This window comes from Neospora caninum, chromosome VI, assembly GCF_000208865.1.
Source record: "Neospora caninum Liverpool complete genome, chromosome VI".
In the NCBI taxonomy this organism is placed as follows: Eukaryota; Apicomplexa; class Conoidasida; order Eucoccidiorida; family Sarcocystidae; genus Neospora; species Neospora caninum.
Genome location: NC_018392.1, coordinates 2,708,139 through 2,730,019, shown reverse-complemented (window position 1 = coordinate 2,730,019; position 21,881 = coordinate 2,708,139). Strand labels below are relative to the sequence as shown.

The following is a 21,881-nucleotide window of genomic DNA, read 5'->3' as shown; positions in this document are numbered from 1 at the left end:
TGCGTGTGCTTTGAAGATAGAAAACCCAGTTGTTCAAACGGGAAACGAGCCTGGTGTGTAATGCGCATATGTCTCCTTACGGTCTCGCCCCACATGGACAGTGCCCCTGGAAGGTGTCGCTGAGCCACTTGAACCTCTCCGTTCTGTGGACGAGGAATGAATGCTGATATCTGCATGGGTAGGAGAGATGGACTCTCTGCCTGAGATACATCGCTGGAAGTGACTGTACGTCGGTGGGCAGCTGCGCTCCTGGCGCTCGTGGGCTGTCCCCTCGGCTCTTTTTGCAAACTTGGTTCGGAAAGTGCCATGTGGAAGTCGAACGAGCAAAGTAAACACCAGAAACCTCCGTTACATCCAGATTCCTCAAGAGACGCTGCCTGTTGATGCGTGCGTGCTTACTCGAAAGCGAGCACCGCCGGCAGCCCGTCAACTTTTGAAGGGGTTGCTGGGGTCAAGACAGGTCGCTCCCGGCCGAACGGTCGTCGCTGTCGGCTCAAGAGACGCATAACTTTGATGTTCGGCCTTTCGTCCCATACGTCAGCCTCGGCTCCAGGTTCCTGCCATTGCCCAACTTTCCCGCTTTTTCCTGTGAATTGAAAACGCGCTGTCAATAAACAGATAAAACCACGAAAGCCCAAGATCCCTTCGTTGTGGGGAGTTTCGCAAAGGGGACACAAAGCCACAATCTTGAGCGTCGCTTGCAAACGTGATTTAGCGTCCGAGACATTCCTTTCCTCTGCGTGTTTCAGTCGCCTTTTCTCAGAATCCCTCTGTTCGGTCAGCATTCGTGTGGTGCTGAAGCGTGTTGTGCCCCCTATCTTTCTTTGCTGCTGCAGTTGCCCTCTCAGTTCGCTCCTGTTTGAGAGTCTCTAGAAGGACTCATGGCGCTCCACCTGCCGGCCGTCCTCTGTAGCGGATGCAGGATGGCACAGTCCAGAAGGCCCAGAAACGGCCACTCTCTGGTGTGTCTGTTTCTTGCTCTCAGTTTTTGTTTGCAAGACCCCGAAGGATCGTCAGTGGCTACAGAGGGGGAATCTTGGTTTGTCGAGAAACTGTGCAACTCCCTTGCTGCGCTCCCGCTCGCAGGTGTCACAGCAGCGCCACAGTCTCCCGTCGTGCCTGTGTATGACCGTCTATCCGTGGAAACTTCAAATACTGGTGATGGTCTTGACACATCTGCATTTCCGGAGGGCTTCGATAAGGAAAGCTCGTCCCGTGGAAAAAAACCTGACGGGGCTCTGGAGCAGCCCGAGTCGACCGGGGACTCCCTCCAGTCAACGGGTCTCAGTGGAAAAGCGGAGCCGTTGGACGTTCTTCGTCGTCGCAGCCGTCGGCGCACAACGGGCACACGTTCAATTGGCAGCTTGCCAACTGCCAAGCTGAACACCAAACAGAGGCTACAGAAACGGTGAGACAGCAAGGGGCTCTCGCGGAAGAACCTACGTGGCATAAAGCGCTCCCAAAGATTCCTGCAGGGTGCGGAAAAACGCACTGACTCCTCGGCAACTTGCAGACTCCCAGTCGTGTTGAGCGGTCGGTTGTCAGCAGGTGACGCAAGATTTGCAGAGACAACGCAGCGCAGAGATGAAATTCTACCTAGAAATGGGCTAGACGGGTTTCGCTCAGAGCACTACAGAACCGGAAGGTGGTTGTTGCTTGTTTGTTCAGAAATAGCGCTTTGTGGGAGGCGCTCAAAATCGTGCTGGCTCTTGGCGTCTTCGTGGCGCCGGGTGTGTACCTGGCCCTCGAGACTCCCCTCGGTAAGTCAGAGTGTCACTGTTCCTCCAGGACCGCTGCCAGGGGAAGGTTCTGTCGTTGTTGGAACAAGTGTCCTTTCTGTGCCTGCAAGAGGAAATGGGCCACCCCATACCGAACTGCGCACATGCGCGTGGTGTATGGCGACGTCACAGCCGTCCATTTGCCTCGTCCAGATTAGCGCATTTCTATAGTAGATGAAGTTCGCGGCACCGGGAGAAGATTCGCTTGCACACATCTTCTCAAGTGATCTTTCAAGGACCGAGCTCCTTCAGCGTGTTCACAGAAAAAAGGAAAAGGGCAGTGTCTGTCCGTTTGGACTCACGGAATGGTTTGTGTTTCCGGGGTGGTACGGCCTGACGGAAGTGTCGTGACGCGGCACGAGCCGTCGATATTCTTACACAGAACTTCACTGCGTTCGGGAACCAGCGAAGAGCGCCTATCGTTTGAGTTTTTACTTGATCTCAGTTCATGCACGTGTCGGGTTTCATCGAGGTACTGGGTGCCATGTGTGCTTCCAGTGTTACTAGGAGAACGGACGCTAGTTCGGTTCGGGTCTTTGCTGAGTCACTTCTGGCATCCGCTCGTCTTCGTCCTCATTTTGATCCGGAAGCTGTGTGTGAGGGTGCTTTTCCAGGCGACCCCTTTCTCGGCCTGAATGGCTTTCTGGTGCAGGAGACACTGCGAAACATTCAGTCGATCTTCGTGTGACCAGCCGCCGTGTCTCCTCGTCCTGAAGATACACGTGCCCTTGGAGGCCCCCATCAAGTAATCGCGGAAAGAGAGCAACTCGATAATGACACCAGGGTTGAGTCATTCTGCATCTCGCTACGCCGACTACCTCACTGCAAAGATGTGGGCCCTGTACAAGCTTATGGAATTTTTAGGAGTGCCACAGCGATCTATTCCGCCGCTCCGAGGGCTGGCGTCCCAGCGCAGCGTTCAGTGAAGTCTGCTTTTTTGAGATTCGCCTAGGAAGATACAAACCATTATTGGCTCACGCTGTGCAGGCTGGTTCACAAAAATAACTCGCCGTCCCCTGTCTAAAACGTCAGGCTTTTTCAACTTTGCCTTCCTCAGCGGAGCGGCTCCAATTCGGCGTTTCACTGTGGCGGCGGGAACTGCTATGAAACATGCGGCCGTCCTTGGCCCTATGAAAGCGTCACGGAAAGGTTCGCGGACGCTAACTGATAGGAGATATCGTTTTCAAACACACAGCCTCTTCATTCTTGTGACATGTTGCTAGCTGCACAGTGCCAGGTCATTAGGGGATAGGTTGCTCGGTTTTAGTAGACGTCTGGCCCTACGTAGACAGCGAAAGTACGTGCGATTCGCACGAGAAGTCAAGAAGTCGTTCAAGAGGGTCCACTTAGACTTTGGCGGATTTTCCTCCTCTTCCGCCTTTGGCCCATGCATTGGGCGCTTGCCCCCGGAGAACCCTCCCCTAAACACATTAACCGACACCTCTGACTTACCTCTGCCCGCCGGTGGAGAAGGCTTCAAATTTCCTCTGCCTGCTCGCTATTCCAGCAGATAGTAAGGACGCACTATGAACACTTCCGTTGCTGCAGACGCAACACGATTCCGACTCAGAAGATTTCAATTCCATGCTGATTCCCATCCTCTGTGGGCTTCTCCCACGTGGCCGACCACGCCAGTAGCGCCGGCTGTGGAGAACCCATCAGAGAAAGTGTGCGAGAATGTTTGCAAACAAAACACAGAAAGGGTGTGGGACAGCAGTCGGGCAGTGCGTATGTTGCGGCGGCCTGTGCATCGTTCTGGGAACATCCTCGTAGAATCGGTTTCATATAGCTCCGATGCGCGACTTTTCCCTATCGCTGAAACCTAGGGCCGTGCCGGGGTTCTTCAAGCACACGCTGACCACATGGCTCCGTGCCATACTTTCCTTTCGTCTCCTGGCATGGTTTCAGTTCCGTCGGCTGGGCTTTCCCCGACTGCACTGAGTCGACACCGGAGTGGTCCTCGTGCACAGGCTGCATGGACCTCTTATTCCGCCCCGCGATCTCCACGCGGCGATCTCTTACTAAAAGGTTTTCACACCGGTCTTCGCAGGCGTGGTTCCCAGCCTCGTTGCTGGACCTCCCACATATGGGACCACATTTGCTTCTGTCCCCTTCAGTTCACTGCTCTGTTCGTGCGAAATTATCGTTTCGTCCCCACCTCCATTCCGCACGCGCACATTGCGCCTCCTCGCCGGGAAAGTGTCTCCGGAGGCGCGCGTCGACTTCTTCGGCCAGTCAAAAGACGGTGAAAAGGGAAAAACGATGAGCGTGCTGCTCCTCGTCAAATTACCTCCAGATGGTTTTCCGCATCAGGCGTGTACAAGCATGCAGATGCCTTGAGGCACATGCGTGCGTGTCTCTGGCGAATGACGTTGTACGCTGTGTATGTTTCTTGGCGTGGACGTCTTCGGTGGTGCATGCAGCTTTTCCGTCTGGTTGCGGTTTTCAGGCCGTAAACGCCAGCAGCAGATGAATCGCGGCGCAGGTGCCAGAGCAGGCAATGAAACCGCGGGATGCGGATTCTCCTCTTCGCTCACCTTCACGCCGATTCAGGGGATCGAGTTATGTAACCCCGGCGCCGCAGGTGCTGCAAACCCGTCAGGTGGTGCTGGCAAGAAGCAAGAGAGTACTGCGAAGGTCAACTATTTTTCGTCTACTGGAAAGTTCACAAAGGTGAGGTGACCGCGGAAACAAAGGACGAGACTCTGGCAGCGCGGGAAGCGGAGAAGGCAAGCATCCGATGGTAGAGGCCGCGAACACCTGAGGCCGTAGCCACATTCTGCTTGAGCGCGTGGTCCAAGGGGAGACGCCGAAACTTTCGAAAACAAATGGCCTTTGGTGTGTGAATGCTTTTCCTCTTTTTGCCTTCGTAGGTCGAGAAAGATCTCGCTTCTATGGTTCCCAAGGCGGTGTGATCCGTCTGCATTGATCTCCTCGTTCGCATTTCGTCTTTTTCTCACTCTGTGTCTCTGTGTCGCTTCCCTGGTTCCTCTCTCTCCGCTTTTACTCGGCCGGCTCTGGTCTTCTGACGCTTTTCTCTTGCTCCGTCGTGCACCCTCTCGTTCTTGGACCTGATACATGCGTCTGACACGAATGTGGCCCAGCCGGCACGAAAAAGGGAAACGAAACGAATTTGTCACTGTTCTTGCGAAAACGAAGGGCGCTCTGTCTTTTTCTCGTCGGGTTTCTCTTGCGTCATGGAAGGCAGCCTTATTTCCCCAACCTCCTGATTTTCCGGATGCGAAACACAAGTCGCAAGAATACTCGCGGGACGAAACGCCGTCTCTGGCGTGCCATCGCTTGTCTTCGGGTCCCGTCCCTTTCTTCGCTCCTCTCTATCTCGGAGCTCTCATCGGCCGCTAGCATGTTCTTTTCGTTCCTATTCGCTCTCTCACGTAGAGATAGAAACCATGACTCTCGGGGTGAGCGCTGGACACTGATTCGATGCATTTACGGCAACAGACAGTCACCGATTCACGGCTGTCTTGGCAACAGCGTACGCGATGTCCTGTGTGGACCTTTCTTTGGACCACACGTGGGTGATTTTCCATGACAAATTCCGTTGCGTACACAGTGTAGCTGAGAGGAACCCAAAGGCACAGGCACACAGCCACAAGAAACAGGACACGAAGTCAGGCGAGCAAGCTGGTGGAAGAATGTAGAACCGGCTCGTCTTCCGTGCAACCGAGACAACTGCTCCTTCCGCATAAAACTCGCGTTCACATTTGTTTCTCTCCGACTTCCCTAAAGGGCAGGAACGACCAGTGGAGGGGGTTTTACAGGTCGTTTGCGTTCGGGAACGAGTGTCGCTCCTTCTGGACGGTGGAAGTTCTTTTAGTCTCTATTTGGTTTTTTGTGGCTCTGACCTGCTAGAGTGGTGCTGACCTCAAAGAGGCGATATTCCTGAGGGGTATCTGTTCGTCTGGGAAACGCAGGTGCCAACGGGAGAGCCTCGGCCTAGGAACCTAGTCGCCAGGGGGTTTGTCACTGAACGGGGTTATTTCCTGATACCGTAGCGAATAGGTCTGACACGACGGCCTACGCTTCGTTTCCACATATACGCATCCGACACAGGTGTGCGTGTGCTTTGAAGATAGAAAACCCAGTTGTTCAAACGGGAAACGAGCCTGGTGTGTAATGCGCATATGTCTCCTTACGGTCTCGCCCCACATGGACAGTGCCCCTGGAAGGTGTCGCTGAGCCACTTGAACCTCTCCGTTCTGTGGACGAGGAATGAATGCTGATATCTGCATGGGTAGGAGAGATGGACTCTCTGCCTGAGATACATCGCTGGAAGTGACTGTACGTCGGTGGGCAGCTGCGCTCCTGGCGCTCGTGGGCTGTCCCCTCGGCTCTTTTTGCAAACTTGGTTCGGAAAGTGCCATGTGGAAGTCGAACGAGCAAAGTAAACACCAGAAACCTCCGTTACATCCAGATTCCTCAAGAGACGCTGCCTGTTGATGCGTGCGTGCTTACTCGAAAGCGAGCACCGCCGGCAGCCCGTCAACTTTTGAAGGGGTTGCTGGCGTCAAGACAGGTCGCTCCCGGCCGAACGGTCGTCGCTGTCGGCTCAAGAGACGCATAACTTTGATGTTCGGCCTTTCGTCCCGTACGTCAGCCTCGGCTCCAGGTTCCTGCCATTTCCCAACTTTCCCGCTTTTTCCTGTGAATTGAAAACGCGCTGTCAATAAACAGATAAAACCACGAAAGCCCAAGATCCCTTCGTTGTGGGGAGTTTCGCAAAGGGGACACAAAGCCACAATCTTGAGCGTCGCTTGCAAACGTGATTTAGCGTCCGAGACATTCCTTTCCTCTGCGTGTTTCAGTCGCCTTTTCTCAGAATCCCTCTGTTCGGTCAGCATTCGTGTGGTGCTGAAGCGCGTTGTGCCCCCTATCTTTCTTTGCTGCTGCAGTTGCCCTCTCAGTTCGCTCCTGTTTGAGAGTCTCTAGAAGGACTCATGGCGCTCCACCTGCCGGCCGTCCTCTGTAGCGGATGCAGGATGGCACAGTCCAGAAGGCCCAGAAACGGCCACTCTCTGGTGTGTCTGTTTCTTGCTCTCAGTTTTTGCTTGCAAGACCCCGAAGGATCGTCAGTGGCTACAGAGGGGGAATCTTGGTTTGTCGAGAAACTGTGCAACTCCCTTGCTGCGCTCCCGCTCGCGGGTGTCACAGCAGCGCCACAGTCTCCCGTCGTGCCTGTGTATGACCGTCTATCCGTGGAAACTTCAAATACTGGTGATGGTCTTGACACATCTGCATTTCCGGAGGGCTTCGATAAGGAAAGCTCGTCCCGTGGAAAAAAACCTGACGGGGCTCTGGAGCAGACAGAGTCGACCGGGGACACCCTCCAGTCAACGGGTCTCAGTGGAAAAGCGGAGCCGTTGGACGTTCTTCGTCGTCGCAGCCGTCGGCGCACAACGGGCACACGTTCAATTGGCAGCTTGCCAACTGCCAAGCTGAACACCAAACAGAGGCTACAGAAACGGTGAGACAGCAAGGGGCTCTCGCGGAAGAACCTACGTGGCATAAAGCGCTCCCAAAGATTCCTGCAGGGTGCGGAAAAACGCACTGACTCCTCGGCAACTTGCAGACTCCCAGTCGTGTTGAGCGGTCGGTTGTCAGCAGGTGACGCAAGATTTGCAAAGCAGAGACAACGCAGCGCAGAGATGAAATTCTACCTAGAAATGGGCTAGACGGGTTTCGCTCAGAGCACTACAGAACCGGAAGGTGGTTGTTGCTTGTTTGTTCAGAAATAGCGCTTTGTGGGAGGCGCTCAAAATCGTGCTGGCTCTTGGCGTCTTCGTGGCGCCGGGTGTGTACCTGGCCCTCGAGACTCCCCTCGGTAAGTCAGAGTGTCACTGTTCCTCCAGGACCGCTGCCAGGGGAAGGTTCTGTCGTTGTTGGAACAAGTGTCCTTTCTGTGCCTGCAAGAGGAAATGGGCCACCCCATACCGAACTGCGCACATGCGCGTGGTGTCTGGCGACGTCACAGCCGTCCATTTGCCTCGTCCAGATTAGCGCATTTCTCTAATAGATGAAGTTCGCGGCACCGGGAGAAGATTCGCTTGCACACATCTTCTCAAGTGATCTTTCAAGGACCGAGCTCCTTCAGCGTGTTCACGGAAAAAAGGAAAAGGGCAGTGTCGGTCCGTTTGGACTCACGGAATGGTTTGTGTTTCCGGGGTGGTACGGCCTGACGGAAGTGTCGTGACGCGGCGCGAGCCGTCGATATTCTTACACAGAACTTCACTGCGTTCGGGAACCAGCGACGAGCGCCTATCGTTTGAGTTTTTACTTGGTCTCAGTTCATGCACGTGTCGGGTTTCATCGAGGTACTGGGTGCCATGTGTGCTTCCAGTGTTACTAGGAGAACGGACGCTAGTTCGGTTCGGGTCTTTGCTGAGTCACTTCTGGCATCCGCTCGTCTTCGTCCTCATTTTGATCCGGTAGCTGTGTGTGAGGGTGCTTTTCCAGGCGACCCCTTTCTCGGCCCGAATGGCTTTCTGGTGCAGGAGACACTGCAAAACATTCAGTCGATCTTCGAGTGACCAGCCGCCGTGTCTCCTCGTCCTGAAGATACACGTGCCCTTGGAGGCCCCCATCAAGTAATCGCGGAAAGAGAGCAACTCGATAATGACACCAGGGTTGAGTCATTCTGCATCTCGCTACGCCGACTACCTCACTGCAAAGATGTGGGCCCTGTACAAGCTTATGGAATTTTTAGGAGTGCCACAGCGATCTATTCCGCCGCTCCGAGGGCTGGCGTCCCAGCGCAGCGTTCAGTGAAGTCTGCTTTTTTGAGATTCGCCTAGGAAGATACAAACCATTATTGGCTCACGCTGTGCGGGGTGGTTCACAAAAATAACTCGCCGTCCCCTGTCTAAAACGTCAGGCTTTTTCAACTTTGCCTTCCTCAGCGGAGCGGCTCCAATTCGGCGTTTCACTGTGGCGGCGGGAACTGCTATGAAACATGCGGCCGTCCTTGGCCCTATGAAAGCGTCACAGAAAGGTTCGCGGACGCTAACTGATAGGAGATATCGTTTTCAAACACACAGCCTCTTCATTCTTGTGACATGTTGCTAGCTGCACAGTGCCAGGTCATTAGGGGATAGGTTGCTCGGTTTTAGTAGACGTCTGGCCCTACGTAGACAGCGAAAGTACGTGCGATTCGCACGAGAAGTCAAGAAGTCGTTCAAGAGGGTCCACTTAGACTTTGGCGGATTTTCCTCCTCTTCCGCGTTTGGCCCATGCATTGGGCGCTTGCCCCCGGAGAACCCTCCCCTAAACACATTAACCGACACCTCTGACTTACCTCTGCCCGCCGGTGGAGAAGGCTTCAAATTTCCTCTGCCTGCTCGCTATTCCAGCAGACAGTAAGGACGCACTATGAACACTTCCGTTGCTGCAGACGCAACACGATTCCGACTCAGAAGATTTCAATTCCATGCTGATTCCCATCCTCTGTGGGCTTCTCCCACGTGGCCGACCACGCCAGTAGCGCCGGCTGTGGAGAACCCATCAGAGAAAGTGTGCGAGAATGTTTGCAAACAAAACACAGAAAGGGTGTGGGACAGCAGTCGGGCAGTGCGTATGTTGCGGCGGCCTGTGCATCGTTCTGGGAACATCCTCGTAGAATCGGTTTCATATAGCTCCGATGCGCGACTTTTCCCTATCGCTGAAACCTAGGGCCGTGCCGGGGTTCTTCAAGCACACGCTGACCACATGGCTCCGTGCCATACTTTCCTTTCGTCTCCTGGCATGGTTTCAGTTCCGTCGGCTGGGCTTTCCCCGACTGCACTGAGTCGACACCGGAGTGGTCTACGTGTGCAGAAAAGCTACATGGACATCTTGAATCAGTTTGTCGGAGGCTGCGCATTAGAGCGCGGTCGTGAGCTCGCACCGAGCACAGGTGTCCCTGGACGGTTCTCATACGTACGCTGAGAAAAAGACGGCATGCAGAATGGAGATTCAAGGGAGCGATAGGTTAACGCGAACGACCCCGATCGACTTTCTACCAATAAAAGTTGCTTCGTTCGTCTCAGCCACTGCGTCTTTTACCCTTGTTCCTGGTGGGAGGGAATGCTGCCGTTTCTGACTTCTTGCCTGTAAACCAGCAGCGTGTTCTATCTGGCAGAGCCGGGGTACATGTGCCCAGAAAATGAACAGGCGCTTTTCATTGTTTCGCGCTGCATTCCCCGGCTTTTCGAATTTCGTGCCTCATTCCCGATAGAAACAGCGAGTCTTAACCCTTTGAGCTGTCCGTTTCCCTTGTCTCTTATCCGTGAAGAAGGGTTCACCGTGCCCGGAGCGTGTGGCGTTGCAGCCGAAAGGCGGCCTGTCCTGGCCATAACGAACGCCAACTCCTCAAAGGACCAGAATTCTCCGCTACGCGTTGCCGGTAGTGCGTGAAGAAACGCGCTTTTTGGGACCTCTTCACCACCACGCGAAAAAAGCATCGCTTACTGGCTGCCGATGTAGGGTTAGGTTTCCGGTTCCTTGGCCGCATTGTTTTCGTTTTCTGCCGAGTTCTGAGGACCCCGGCAACTGCCACAGAGCACCCGTGTGCTCGATTCTCCTTGTGGGAAGGTCAACTGCAGGCTCTAGACAGATGACCAAGTCTGCCTCACCAGAGCCTTCCCTTTCTTCTACCTCGGCCGCTCCTTCGTCTGTCTTTTCTGCGTCGGTCGCTTCTTCGTCTGTGTCTCACTGCCCTTCTCTCTGCCTGGATCATGGAGAGGAGGGGTCGGCTGCAGAAGAAGAGATCCGCGGCTTCGGGGTGTCTATACACCCGGACCGGGCGGTGTTTTTCCGGGCGTTGAATCTTCACCACGTGCTGAATGATCCGTTGCTCGTTGCGCTGCTTGTTTCGTTTCTTCCCTCGAGCGCAGACGTTCGAGCGCTCCTCGTCGCCTCTCTCCCTCCCCTTTTGTCTTTTGCCGACAACCGGGATGGGCCACTCTCTCCCCTTTCCAAACAGACTCCGATACCAGCGTCGCCGGACCGTGCAGGTGCCCAGCCAGGTGCAGAGCAGCAGCGTGGCTCGACGTTAGCTGCTTGTGGAAGCTCTCCACCCGACACGTTGTCGCCTGGTGAAAGAAGCCGAGAGGAGCGGGAGGAACCGCCGCGCATTTTACCCCTCAGCGATGGCGTGTGTGCCTCGGACCCCCCAGAGGCGCATAAAGGACAGGGAGCTCACCAAGGTGAAGGTGACGACGGGGATAGAAGGCCACGGCGGATGCGCGAGGGTTCTCTTTGTCGCGCATCGCCCCAGCGTCCTCTCGTCAGACTCCCGCCAAGCATCGTTGCTTGCTTCTACCACTCTCTTTGCATGAGGAGTCCCCTCTTGGAGGAGCGTGTCTCCGTCGCTGCGCCCCGCCCTCAGATGTTCCTTTCCGCCAGGATTGAAAGACGACTTACTTTCGACAGAGACGCCGTGTATACGCCCGCACCCGCGCTCAATCCGGGCGAAGAGACAGCGAGTGCGCGCTACTGGAGAGACGTCTATTTCACGCAGATCCATGGTGCATGCTGTGAAGAATGCGGCGCAGATCTGCGACAGAGCACTGCGGCCGTGGAAGCCCACGGGCGAGGCGCAGGGCTTCCCCCGGGAGTCGAAAGCCAAGACGGAGACAGCCTCGCCCAGCCAAGGTGCGCATTGTCTCAGGAACTTGCCTTGGTGCCTCCGGCGACGCATCCGGCAGTCACTGAGTCGAGTTCATCTTTGCCCCAGGCTCTGGTGCGTGTACCCAACGCTTCTCCTTCCTCAGGCTCACTGTCGCCGCCTCCAGGTTCGTGCCGTGCTTCAACATCTTGTGTGGTTTTGTGTGACGGGTGTCGAGACTTTCTTCTTCCTCGGAGAGATATCGAGTACACACTTGCACGCATCGTGGCAGACCTGGACGTGTTTCTGTGCAAAGAAACGCGTACCACAGGGAGGCGGCTCTCGGGATATCGAAGGAAGCGAAGGCGCGAGGGATCTCAGCGAGGAGAACGTCAGGGTCGAGTTGGAGATATGCGTCGACTGCCACGTCGAGGCGAAGCTGAGGAAGGAGTCGACGCAAGAGAAGCCTTGCGCCCGTCTCCAGAGAAAGCCGGCGAAGGCATCGAGCCCGTAGACGAGAGCAAGTCGGATCCAAGATCTTCCAGCTGCCTCTCGCTTTGGATGGGAGAACTCGTGGCTGACTTGCTCCTTCACGGAGGCCTTTTTGTCGCACAACGGAAATTTGAAAAGCTGGTGCAGCTCCACAGAAAACTGGTTACTACTCTGCTGCGTACGCTGAGGTGCCAGATTCGCCACGAACTTCTTCAGACCGTCGGATTTGATTTTTTTCGTCGCGTTCTCGCCCCGCTCTTGGACAATCCATCTTGCAGTTTTCCGGCGTCGTCGAACGACGGACTGGAGCTTGCGAGAGAAAGAGCATGCAGGCGAAGAAAAACACAAGGAGAGGATGATGGCGGGGTAGGGAAGAAGCGCGGGGGAAGAGGCAGCGGCGAGGCGGGAGAACCGGGGGCGGATTCCGAACGAGATCAAGTGGATGGGTTCAGCGATCAGTTCCGTGTTATGTTCCACTTCTCGGAAGGCGAAAAACAAGACTTGAGTGTGCTTCTTCATCGCTGTTTTCGTGGGCTAGCCAGGCCGGCTGTCTGTACACTGCACAACTTCCTCGGGGCGGTCGGCGAGGAAGAGGTCCGAGCCACCGACTCGAATTCGCGAGATGGAAACAGGAAGAACACACTGTGGGAGCAGAATATGAAAGCGCTTGCGACTGTCAAGAACTTCTACGCTACTCGAACCTCGTTCCTGCTTCTCGTCAACCGGTGAGCCTGAAGGTGACCAGCTACCCAGGAAGTCGAATCGTTTCCGAACGTGACTGGTTACACCCGACGACACTTTCCTTTGTTTCGGAACTTTTCATTGTGCTTCTCAAGTTGCTGTGTCTCTTTTCGCTTGTGGGATGACATGAAGGCGGCTTATAGAGTAGCGGCGAACCAGAGAGACATGCGGTTTCGTCAAAGGTTTCAACGGATCAGCGGGAGTTCTTGTGCGCCTGTTTGAGACCATCTCTCCTTGACTCCTCACAAGCATATGCGTCGCTGCGCTTCTTTGTGCCTAGAGATCTTTCTCGTGCAGTCTTGGTTTCGTCGTTGCCTGTCCTGCGGGCCCAAATCTCTGTTTCGTCACCCCCAGCGCCCGCCTTTTCGCGGGAAAATGCGTCGTCCTCTGTGGTGTTACGCGTCCCCCCTCTGTGTTGCAGTTGTCTTCCCGTATCCCCTTCGCTCTCCGGTTCAGGTTCATGCGGCATTTTCTATTTCCGCTTTCCCCCTGTTCGGATGCCTCTCTTCTACTCAGATTCCATCGCCTCCTCGAACACCCAGACCTTCCTCTTCTCAGTGCGTTGTACGTCCAGCGCGTTCAGACTGCCGACTTGATCCCGGCATCCGCGTCGCCTGTATCCCGAGGCCGTGTAACGTCGTGCTGTCCTCTCTCTCCTACAAGAGTGTCTGCTTGCTCGCCAGGTGTGCCTGGGCAACCAGCGCACGCAGAGAAAGGAAGCGAGGTGGAGTTTTATCGCGTCGTAAGAGAAGCCGAACGGGAAGGTGGGCAATGGGACGCCTGGCCGGCCGTGTTCTTCTCGACTCTGGAGGAAAGGACACGCTCGGGCTTGTGGAAGAGAAGAAAGGACGACGTGGAGCTTGTTTGTTGCTGGCGGGTTCTCGAGTGTATCTGCGCCTTTCTGTTCGACCGGAGAAGCAGAAGGCCCATTCGCTGTCACCGAAGAAGTGAGCAGAAGGGATCGTTTACGCCTCGGCTGGCAGCGCGAGATCGGGTGATAGACACGCAAGTGCCGGCGGCGTAGTGCCCAGCACTTCCTGTGAATTTCTGAATTGCGAGGCCGACTCGCCTTCCTCGCTTGAACTTGAGAGACGCTACAGCGGAACTCCCATTTGCCTTTAATGGGGCACATCTTTGCCTGTGCGTTGAACTGTGTGAATCTCACTGCGCTATGGTTCTACCGCAAACCGTTATTACAAAGTTGTGGTTGTGGGCTCGTGACTATCTTGCAGTCACTCGCTGACAGTGGAATCTTATTTTATAGTGGAAGCACATTTACGTCAGTGTCCGAAGTCCAGCGATTTGCCTGGGGTCTTGAATCTAACCCACAGTCCAACACTTGAGTTGCGGGAAGAGCCTGAGATATCGTCGCATCCTTGCCACAGCCTTGCAGCGGCGAACGATCTTTGTCTCTTTTCTGCCTTTTTTTCCGCGGGTTCGTGCCCGCCCGCGTCGTCACGAGGCCGTTGTTTTTGACGACTCTTTGTTTGCTCTAAACGCGTGATGTCGCGCCCCCTTTAGTTCTTCGTTTTTGGTTGCAATTCGCCTGCATGCAGAGATGTAGGTTCATCTTGCCTTCCGGCTTCGCTACCGCGCCACGCCTGTTCGGGAGCGTTTCCCCGCGTTTGCTGTTTCGCGTCTCCCGTTCGCAGGTTTGCTGTTTGCCTCGCTTCATCGAACGTGTTTTTCGGTTTGCGTCTGCATGCGCTCTTTCCAGCTCTGGCGGCTCGCCAGCTTATCGACCAGCTGTACCGCCTGGCCCAGAACCCCACAGCGGAGACAGCCGACTCTGCTCTCTTCTCCCCCTTTCTCGCCCCGCGGGCGCCTCACAGTGTCTGGTGAAGACGAGGCTACTGTAGTGCTTAGACAAAGAGCGAAATAGTGCTTGTTTGTTTCTTCACCGCTATGAATTCCCAGTGTCTCCGTCTCCCAGGAAGCACTTTTGAACTGTTTTTTGCCGACAAACCCTACGCTTGACGCCTTCACAGATATGGAAATATCCACATACGTGCATCGACTGTCTCGGTGAATGCAGCAGCTTTCCTGCCCGCGGTTTCGCTCCTCGGCGCGTTTTGTGTTTTCAGTCCCTCTGCCTCGTCTGCGGAGAAAAACGACGGGAACTGCGAAAAAAATCATCCTCTGTGAGGCACAGACAGAACCAGTGGGGATGTGGACGGGTTCTGGGAAAGGCCTACCGCGCGAGGAAACCTGAGACTCGACAAGGACAACGCCCGCTCGTTGACATGGAACAAACCTATCACCGCCACGGAACCGTATACTCTCGATATTTCTTCCCGCTGTGGCTCACACTCTTAATCACTCATCTACAGCGACACCAGTATACATGTATATATATATATATATATATGCACATGCACAGATATACATATATGTATACATATTTTGATGTATTTGTGTAGAGCGTGGAGAGGAAACGTCTTCTTTAGAGTGAGGTGCCCACGCGGGAGATCTCCCAGGTTACAATGCGCATCTGCACTACAAGCAGCGTAGAGCTCTGCGCGTGCGTCCATCTGTTTGTTTACGAGGAGCAAAAAGTTTCCATAGAGAAAATTGCCGGTCATCCAGCCCATAAACCAAAAAACAGGAATCGGCTCGACGCCAACCGCTCTTCCACCGATCTATCTCGAAAGATGCAATTCCGTCTTCGTACGCTCGCGCACTTCGCGGGCAAAACTGTCGTTCAAGTGTCATAATGCGGCTCTCGAGTTTTTCGTCTGCCTACAATGTTTACCTTCTCTGAGCGTCTTGTGTCGGAATTCTTCAGATGGTGACGAGTGGAGGGCGTAGCAAAGCAACCAGAGAATTCACGTAAACTCGCGGCAACACGGCAACTGTGTCTCGCTTTACGTGGACGAAAGCGCCGCCCCACAAAGCCCTGCCCAATTCTCGCGCCGCAAAAAGAAAGAATGGGTGTGTCGCTCACGGCCGTGGTCACATGGCAAGAATTAGGGCCACAGACGCGTTGTGTCTCCTTTCGCGAATTGTCGCGAAAAAACGCCAAAAAGAGGCACAGACAAGCAGTCCAAAGCGAGTTTTCGTACCGACACTCGCTTTCCTTCTTCCTGCATTCCACCTTGTTTCGCCTGCTCCCACCTACTCCCCGGAGACCAAGGAAACAACAAACCAAAGACACAGACAGCTTGCCGCCAATACAGGCAACCCTCATCACACCTATATACATATGTATATATATATATATATATATATATATTGTATAAATATCGGCCTACTTGCCAATATACGGATGAATGCACTTTGAATATATATACATGTGCCCATATGTACAAGCTTGAATCTATTTTTGCAGATTTCCATGTAGAGACCCATACGCGTGCGCCTCCCTTTTGATAAGTGTGTTTGTCCTGTTCCTTCCCTCCACGCGGTCGCATCACACAAAACTCATGCTTTTAAAAGAGATACTAGACACGCGAAGAGCGGAAGAGAAACGGAAAGGAGACTCCCGACTCCTGCGCGTTGTGGCCAGTGGAACGACGCCTGGCTGATGTAATACGGGTTGACAAAAGGCGACGGAGCAGCGAAGCCGGCGCCGGGCATCGCGGCGGAGGCTTGCACCGCTGCCTGATTCGCACTTTGCTGCATTTGCATCTGAACATGATCGCCCACTTGCGTTTTCTCCACGACGCAAACGAGCTCGTCTGTCCATCCTTTGACTCGGGACCGCTTTGCCGGCGTAATGCGCCAACGGTAGAGGGCCTGGAGTTCGGGCGGAAAGGATGTGAACGACGGACCTGAAGAAAAGAGGGACACACGAGGGAGAAGGCCGAAGAAAGAAGGCGACGTGGAGGGGGAAAACGGAGGAGAGACAGCGAAGAAAGCAACCGAGAGAGCGGGCGAGGAAAAAGCCCTATGACGGCCCACACTAAAGGAAAACGCGCCCCTCTCCCTCACTCCTGCTGTGCCCTCCAAATTCTCTACCCTACGGCCTCCGAAGACACTTACACTGGGCTCCTCCATATAAGCCCGTGAACTGCTTCGCGCGGCAGTATCTGAAAAGAAGCACGGAGAACAACAGAAAAGTGTAGCAAGGGAAAAAAGATAAGGATATCCGCGTTGGAGAGATGCAAAGAGAACATCGACACCCCTGAAAACTCCGGAGACACAGCACGCTTCCGTTCAAGACGGTCACAAGTCCGCACATGTCTCCACTCTCCCAGTACTCGACCTCGGTTGCTTCCGGCATCCACATATACATAAATATCTACATAGAAAAGACGTCCACAGTATATGCAGTCATATATATATATATATATATGAATGTATAGTATATATATATATATACAGAAGCATGTATATTTATATATATGAAGATATACATAGACACACAAGAGATAGAGTGCATGAGCCGGGGAGCGAGTATGGCCGGTCGATGTTGTCCGGAAAAACGGCGTAAAAATTGGACACATCCGAGGTGGGATGCCCGCAAGAGCGTGCCGTCCCATCTTCGTCTCCTAGGTTCTCTCGATTTCCGTCCGTATAGACAATTACATGCGGCACACATGGAAACGCGCGCTTGTTCACCTGCATGGGGAGTGAGCGGCTCCCGGAATACAGCTGCCGGCATAGGAAGAATAAAACATGCAGTTGGGCATGATGCTGATGTCTTCCTCAGAGTCGGGCATGAGATCGACGCCTGCCCCCAGCTGGCCACTGAAGGCTGGAGCGTCGCGCAGCTGAACGAGCGAAGGATATCGACGAGGTTCAGATTTCACGGCGGGAGACATTGGCGCGGGGCGACGGAGCGGAGAGGAAGAGACAGAAGAAATGTGAGAAGAGAGAGAAGACACATGAGGAGAGACAGAAGAGACGTGAGGAGAGACAGAAGACACGTGAGGAGAAAGAGAAGAATTGTGAGGAGAGAGAGGAGAAATGTGAGGAGAGAGAGAAGACGCGTGAGCAGAGGCCAGGGGACCAGCGCCGGGGGAATGAGAGAGAGACGAAGCAGGGCGTGCGGTTGGAAATGCGTGGCGCAGACGCTGCTGGCTCTTTGGCGTTTCACCGCCGCTGCTTGTGATCTCAGGGAAAGCCAGTTGCTTGCTTATTCTCTCTCCGTCCCTCGAGAGTCCTTCCGCGACACGCGATGGGGTCAGAACTGTTCGACGCTCATGAAAGGAAGCAACGGCCGCCGCAGCAGGTGCCGGTGGAAGAGGAAACGATAAGGGAGGCGAAAAAGAAGAGGGAGGCTTTCCAGCATGCGAGGCCTGCTTTGGAGGGGGGGGAGCTCTGTGGAGACGCAGGACTGCCCCCGAGACGGAGTCGGCATCAGTGCAAGTGGCGAGAACGAGAGGAAGCAGGAGCGAGACCGAGAGACGGGACAACAAAAAACGCAGAACGGAAAGGACCGCCATTGTGCATGGCTTGTGTCTGCCTTTTTTCCTCGGAAGAGTTCGGCCCTCTCTTCTCAAGGCGGAAATGACCCTTTGCAGTGTGGTCGTCCTCACAGAGTGGCAGATTCCCGTGTTCGATACAGCTGAGCGTGGTGCTGGCTTTCAACTGGAGCAGCAGTGCGGACACTTGTGTTTTTTCTTTTACGAGGGGAACGCAGGTGACCGCGAAAAACCGAATCTCCCTGGCGGCCGTTTTGTTTCCCGGTGAGAGAACCACACGCCGACACCGAACGCAGTAAAAAGCAAAGAGAAGACCTTACAGATGGAATGGCTTCAACCTGCGGAATGTCTCCGACGAGAAAAACGAAAAACAGTAACTTCGTGACCGACTCCGCACCGTACGCACACGTATCTGTCGGGACAGATGAACGGAGAAGGGCTACAGAGAAGCATCTACGCTTCTGCATTTCAGGCTGAATCCATGGAGATAGGTGTGGAAAGACCACACATCGTGCACGGTGGATGTGGGTCTGGCTTCTTTTTTTAAAAATCTCGGTTGCCCATGACCAACCATAGTTTTTCGCCGGGAAAGAACTCGCGGGTAGCCGTGCGGACGTAACACCCGTGAGCACCAGATGAGCAAGGAGACGAAAAGTGAAAAGCAGAACGAGTCGCAAAAGGAGCGAAAATTGATTCCAGGCTGTCAAACAGATCGAGGACAGTGGAAAAAAGAGACGCAGCGAAAAAAGCGGCGGCGTGTCAAGACGACGCTACCTGGCCTGCCCAGTGCACCGGCGAGAGGGCCTTGAGTACAAAGGAACCCGTTCCTAGAAAGGCTTCACCCACAAAAGGGTTTTCGCCACAGCTGGCGAGCAAAGCAGAGGGAAAAAGAACAATCGGGGGGAAGAAACGCTAGAAAGTCCTCGCCACGCTGCGGAGCTTGCGTGTGTCTTGCAGAGAGATCCGCGGCTGCGGCCACGATGAGACACGTGAGCGAGCCGGGAACCAGGCTCGCGAGAAAGACAGAGATCTGAGGGTTCCGTGTGGAAACTGTCGGCCTTGCAATTTACTCTTTTGCACGGTTAAGAGCGGCGTCCTAGCTTTTTTCCCAATGCTTGCATTCCAGTTTTGCTGAGCAACAACGCCAGGATCTCGGCACGCGCCTAACGTGGAGCTACGCGCGCGTCACAGAACTATCGCCTCGCGGGAGTGCAGCAGTCTCCAATTTTTCTCGCCAGTACACATTTAGAGGTACACATAGATAGACAGGAGCTGCTGCTATCCCGTGAAAACGGCCATCTTTTTCAGGTACGATAGGCGCCGTTGTTTCGCGCTGGTCTAGGAGGGCAGTGGCAGCCGTGGCTAGTCGCTTCGATCCAGTCCCTACGCGCCGTGCAAAAAACATGGCACTGTTCGCTGTCTCTTTTAAAAAGGACGCGCGCTTTTGCGCATTCGGCTTTCGAGAAACCTGTAGAAAAGAAAGCGCAGTTTTCTCGCTTCCAAAGGGGTCTGGGTGTCGGAACGCCGAGTGCAAATAGATGCGCGACTCAATAACTGTAGGGCATTGTAGGGCGTAAGAAGAGGGCGGACAGTGACCACGTTTGTGCGAACAAATTGCTGTTTGGCTCTGTCTCTGGAGCCAGAAAGGGTGACCTAGGGTCTCTTTTTTTTCTCTCCTTTTCCTCAATCGAGAAGGAAAGTGTATTATCTGTAAATCCGAAACCCTGAAGCGCCTCTCTGGTGGCGCACCGAGCCCGTCGGCGCACGAGTTCGTCCTGCGTGGCGAGAACCTAGCTGCTTGAGCAACGGAGCCGAGAAGAACAAAAGCGAGGGACTGCGCCCTCCTTCGGGGTTTTCCGGTTTTCTCCAAGAGGAAAAGGCTTTCCTCGAGACAAAAAGACTTCAAAACCAGGTTTTACTAAAAATTCCCGGGCTTTGACGCAGGTTCGCGTGTGTCTGTACAGCGCCGTGGCTGACTCGGGGATTTGCGAGCCGCCATTTTCGGCCCTCCCCAGATGCTTGCCGCTCCTTCGCGCGTGGTTCCCACGTTTTTGAAGAAAACCCGGCACTTTCGAAGTGAGGTTACAGTTTTGTGCTATCTGGCCCTCGTCCTGGTTTCCGCCTTCGCTACGGCCGATCGCGTTTCGATTCACTCTGGTCGCCGCTAGGCTGAGAAAAAGCGGTCGACTGGTCCTTGTCTTTGTATGAGGTTGACGTTTTTTTCTTCTTTTTCGACTGGAGAGCCTCTCTGGAAATCGAGAGTTCGTCTTCTCTGTCACAAGCCTGAAAGTAACAGTTCTCGCGTCTTGTCCGACCGTTGCACTTGCCACTCTGTTCTTCCGGCGCACGCTCTGTGCTACAAGGCCGGTGCACAGTCCCTTACGCGCGAGTTTTTCTCCGAATGTTCACCTCGCTCTTCACAACTGAGTTCCCATCCTGACACATAGCTCCACGGCAGCCGAAGCGGACGGAAGGCCAGGCAGAAGGAGAAAATGCGCCCCGTAAACTCGAGACGAGAGCGGCTGGACGCGCGGCAGGGAATCCTGAGTTGCCTCGAGACTGTTCTCCCATAATCCGCGCCCTTGCGCCAAAAACCTCTGCTGTCTCCGGCCGCGTTTCTCAGGTGTAGCGATGGAGACAAAGAAGAACCGAGACGATTCGTCTTTTCTTCTCGGGTGGGTTCGCCGCGCAAAGATACAACTCTTCGCTCGAAACTCCGATTCTTGTTCGCGTCTTCTCTTTCCAGTCTCACCGGCTTCCTAGCGCGACTCTTTCTTGGCGCTCTCAAGGCCGTCCCCGACCCGCCCACTGTCTCCTGATTCACCTCGAGCCCCAACCTTTTTCGGCTGGCCGTGAGTGCGAACCTTGACAGGATGGCACTTTTTTCCGTTTCCAAACGACAAAACGGACGCTGCCTGTGCCTGCCAAAATCTCGCCAGGTCTGTGGCGTCTCCGGCCCAGCTCGCCTCGTCACAAACAGCAAACACGTCTTCTCGCGACGTCTCTTTCGTTCCTCAACCCCGCGTGAGCGATAACGCCCGCGAATTCGCCGGTGGAACTGCCGTTCTCTCGAAATTCTCACCTCCGTGTCGCCATTTTCCTAATCGACCTTTCTCTCCGAGCCTGCTTCTTCCCTGCCTAGTCATCTTCTCTTCCGCCCAGTCATCTTCTTTCTTGCCTAGAGTCATCTCTTCTCCCATATGTTTGACCACTCGTTTGTGCTCTGGGAAAGCATCTACGAAACGTGTCTCTCGTGTCATCGAATCCGACCCGCTCCGGGCACAGATTTTTCCTCGCTGACCAAGGGAGACGAACGAAAACCCTCGCAGAAACTCAGAAGCTCTGCGCTCATCTGAAGGACTGGACGATCACGAGAGGAGGATCAGGAAGAGAAAGTTACAGGGGAGGGGAGAAGCCCAGGGTGGAGGAAGGCAGCTTTCAGACGACGTGATTGCAACGGACCTTTTCTCCTCCTCTCAGTTCTTCCGGGGCGAAAGCGTTTCTCTTTCTCGGGAAGAGCCCTTCTTTGTCTGTTCTTTTCTTGCTCGCAGTTCACATTGTTCTGCTCCACACCTCCGCACACAACGTCCTGGCGCCAAGTGATGAACCTAACAGGGACGCAGACAGCGAGAGGAACGGAGAGTGCCTGCGAAATCTCTCTTTCTTTTTTACGAAGGCGAGAGACCGCGCGAGGCACGTGGGCATGTGTGTCACATCTGACAGGGGGCAGACACCGTGTTTCCACTTGCTCTTTTCATTCCTTTCTTTGCCTCGTTTGACTCTCCCACCTCACGCTTTCTCTTGACGGCGTGTGTGTCAGCTTCCTTTCTTCCTAGCTTGATCCTCACTTCTCTCTTCCCTCCAATTTCTTACCTCCTCCTCGCCCGCGTTTCTTCGCGGCGC

At 54.5% G+C, this 21,881-nt stretch overlaps 3 protein-coding genes across 3 annotated transcripts in view; 2 read left to right on the top strand and 1 right to left on the bottom strand.

The window, feature by feature from the left end:
• Positions 1–4,693, top strand: part of NCLIV_018700 (SnoRNA binding domain, related) — a gene marked incomplete at both ends in the record, with an annotated part of 29,985 nt that extends 25,292 nt beyond the window's left edge. Inside the window, 6 exons of the mRNA XM_003882063.1 lie at positions 914–962; positions 1,087–1,408; positions 1,669–1,760; positions 2,811–2,927; positions 4,228–4,451; positions 4,652–4,693. Of these exons, the coding sequence (XP_003882112.1) occupies positions 914–962; positions 1,087–1,408; positions 1,669–1,760; positions 2,811–2,927; positions 4,228–4,451; positions 4,652–4,693 (846 nt within the window). The remainder of the gene's footprint in view (positions 1–913; positions 963–1,086; positions 1,409–1,668; positions 1,761–2,810; positions 2,928–4,227; positions 4,452–4,651) is intronic.
• A 5,693-nt stretch (positions 4,694–10,386) lies between these two features.
• On the top strand, positions 10,387–14,454 carry NCLIV_018690 (conserved hypothetical protein; the record flags this gene model as incomplete). Its single annotated transcript, XM_003882062.1, has 3 exons — positions 10,387–12,596; positions 13,129–13,241; positions 14,330–14,454. 3 exons carry the CDS (start codon positions 10,387–10,389, stop codon positions 14,452–14,454), a joined length of 2,448 nt encoding a protein of 815 aa, XP_003882111.1.
• A 1,578-nt stretch (positions 14,455–16,032) lies between these two features.
• NCLIV_018680 (conserved hypothetical protein) lies at positions 16,033–17,375 on the bottom strand (the record flags this gene model as incomplete). The annotated part of the gene is made up of 3 exons (XM_003882061.1): positions 16,033–16,382; positions 16,594–16,640; positions 17,173–17,375. The coding sequence occupies 3 exons, from the start codon at positions 17,373–17,375 to the stop codon at positions 16,033–16,035; spliced, it is 600 nt and encodes a 199-aa protein (XP_003882110.1).
• Between the last annotated feature and the right edge of the window lie 4,506 nt (positions 17,376–21,881).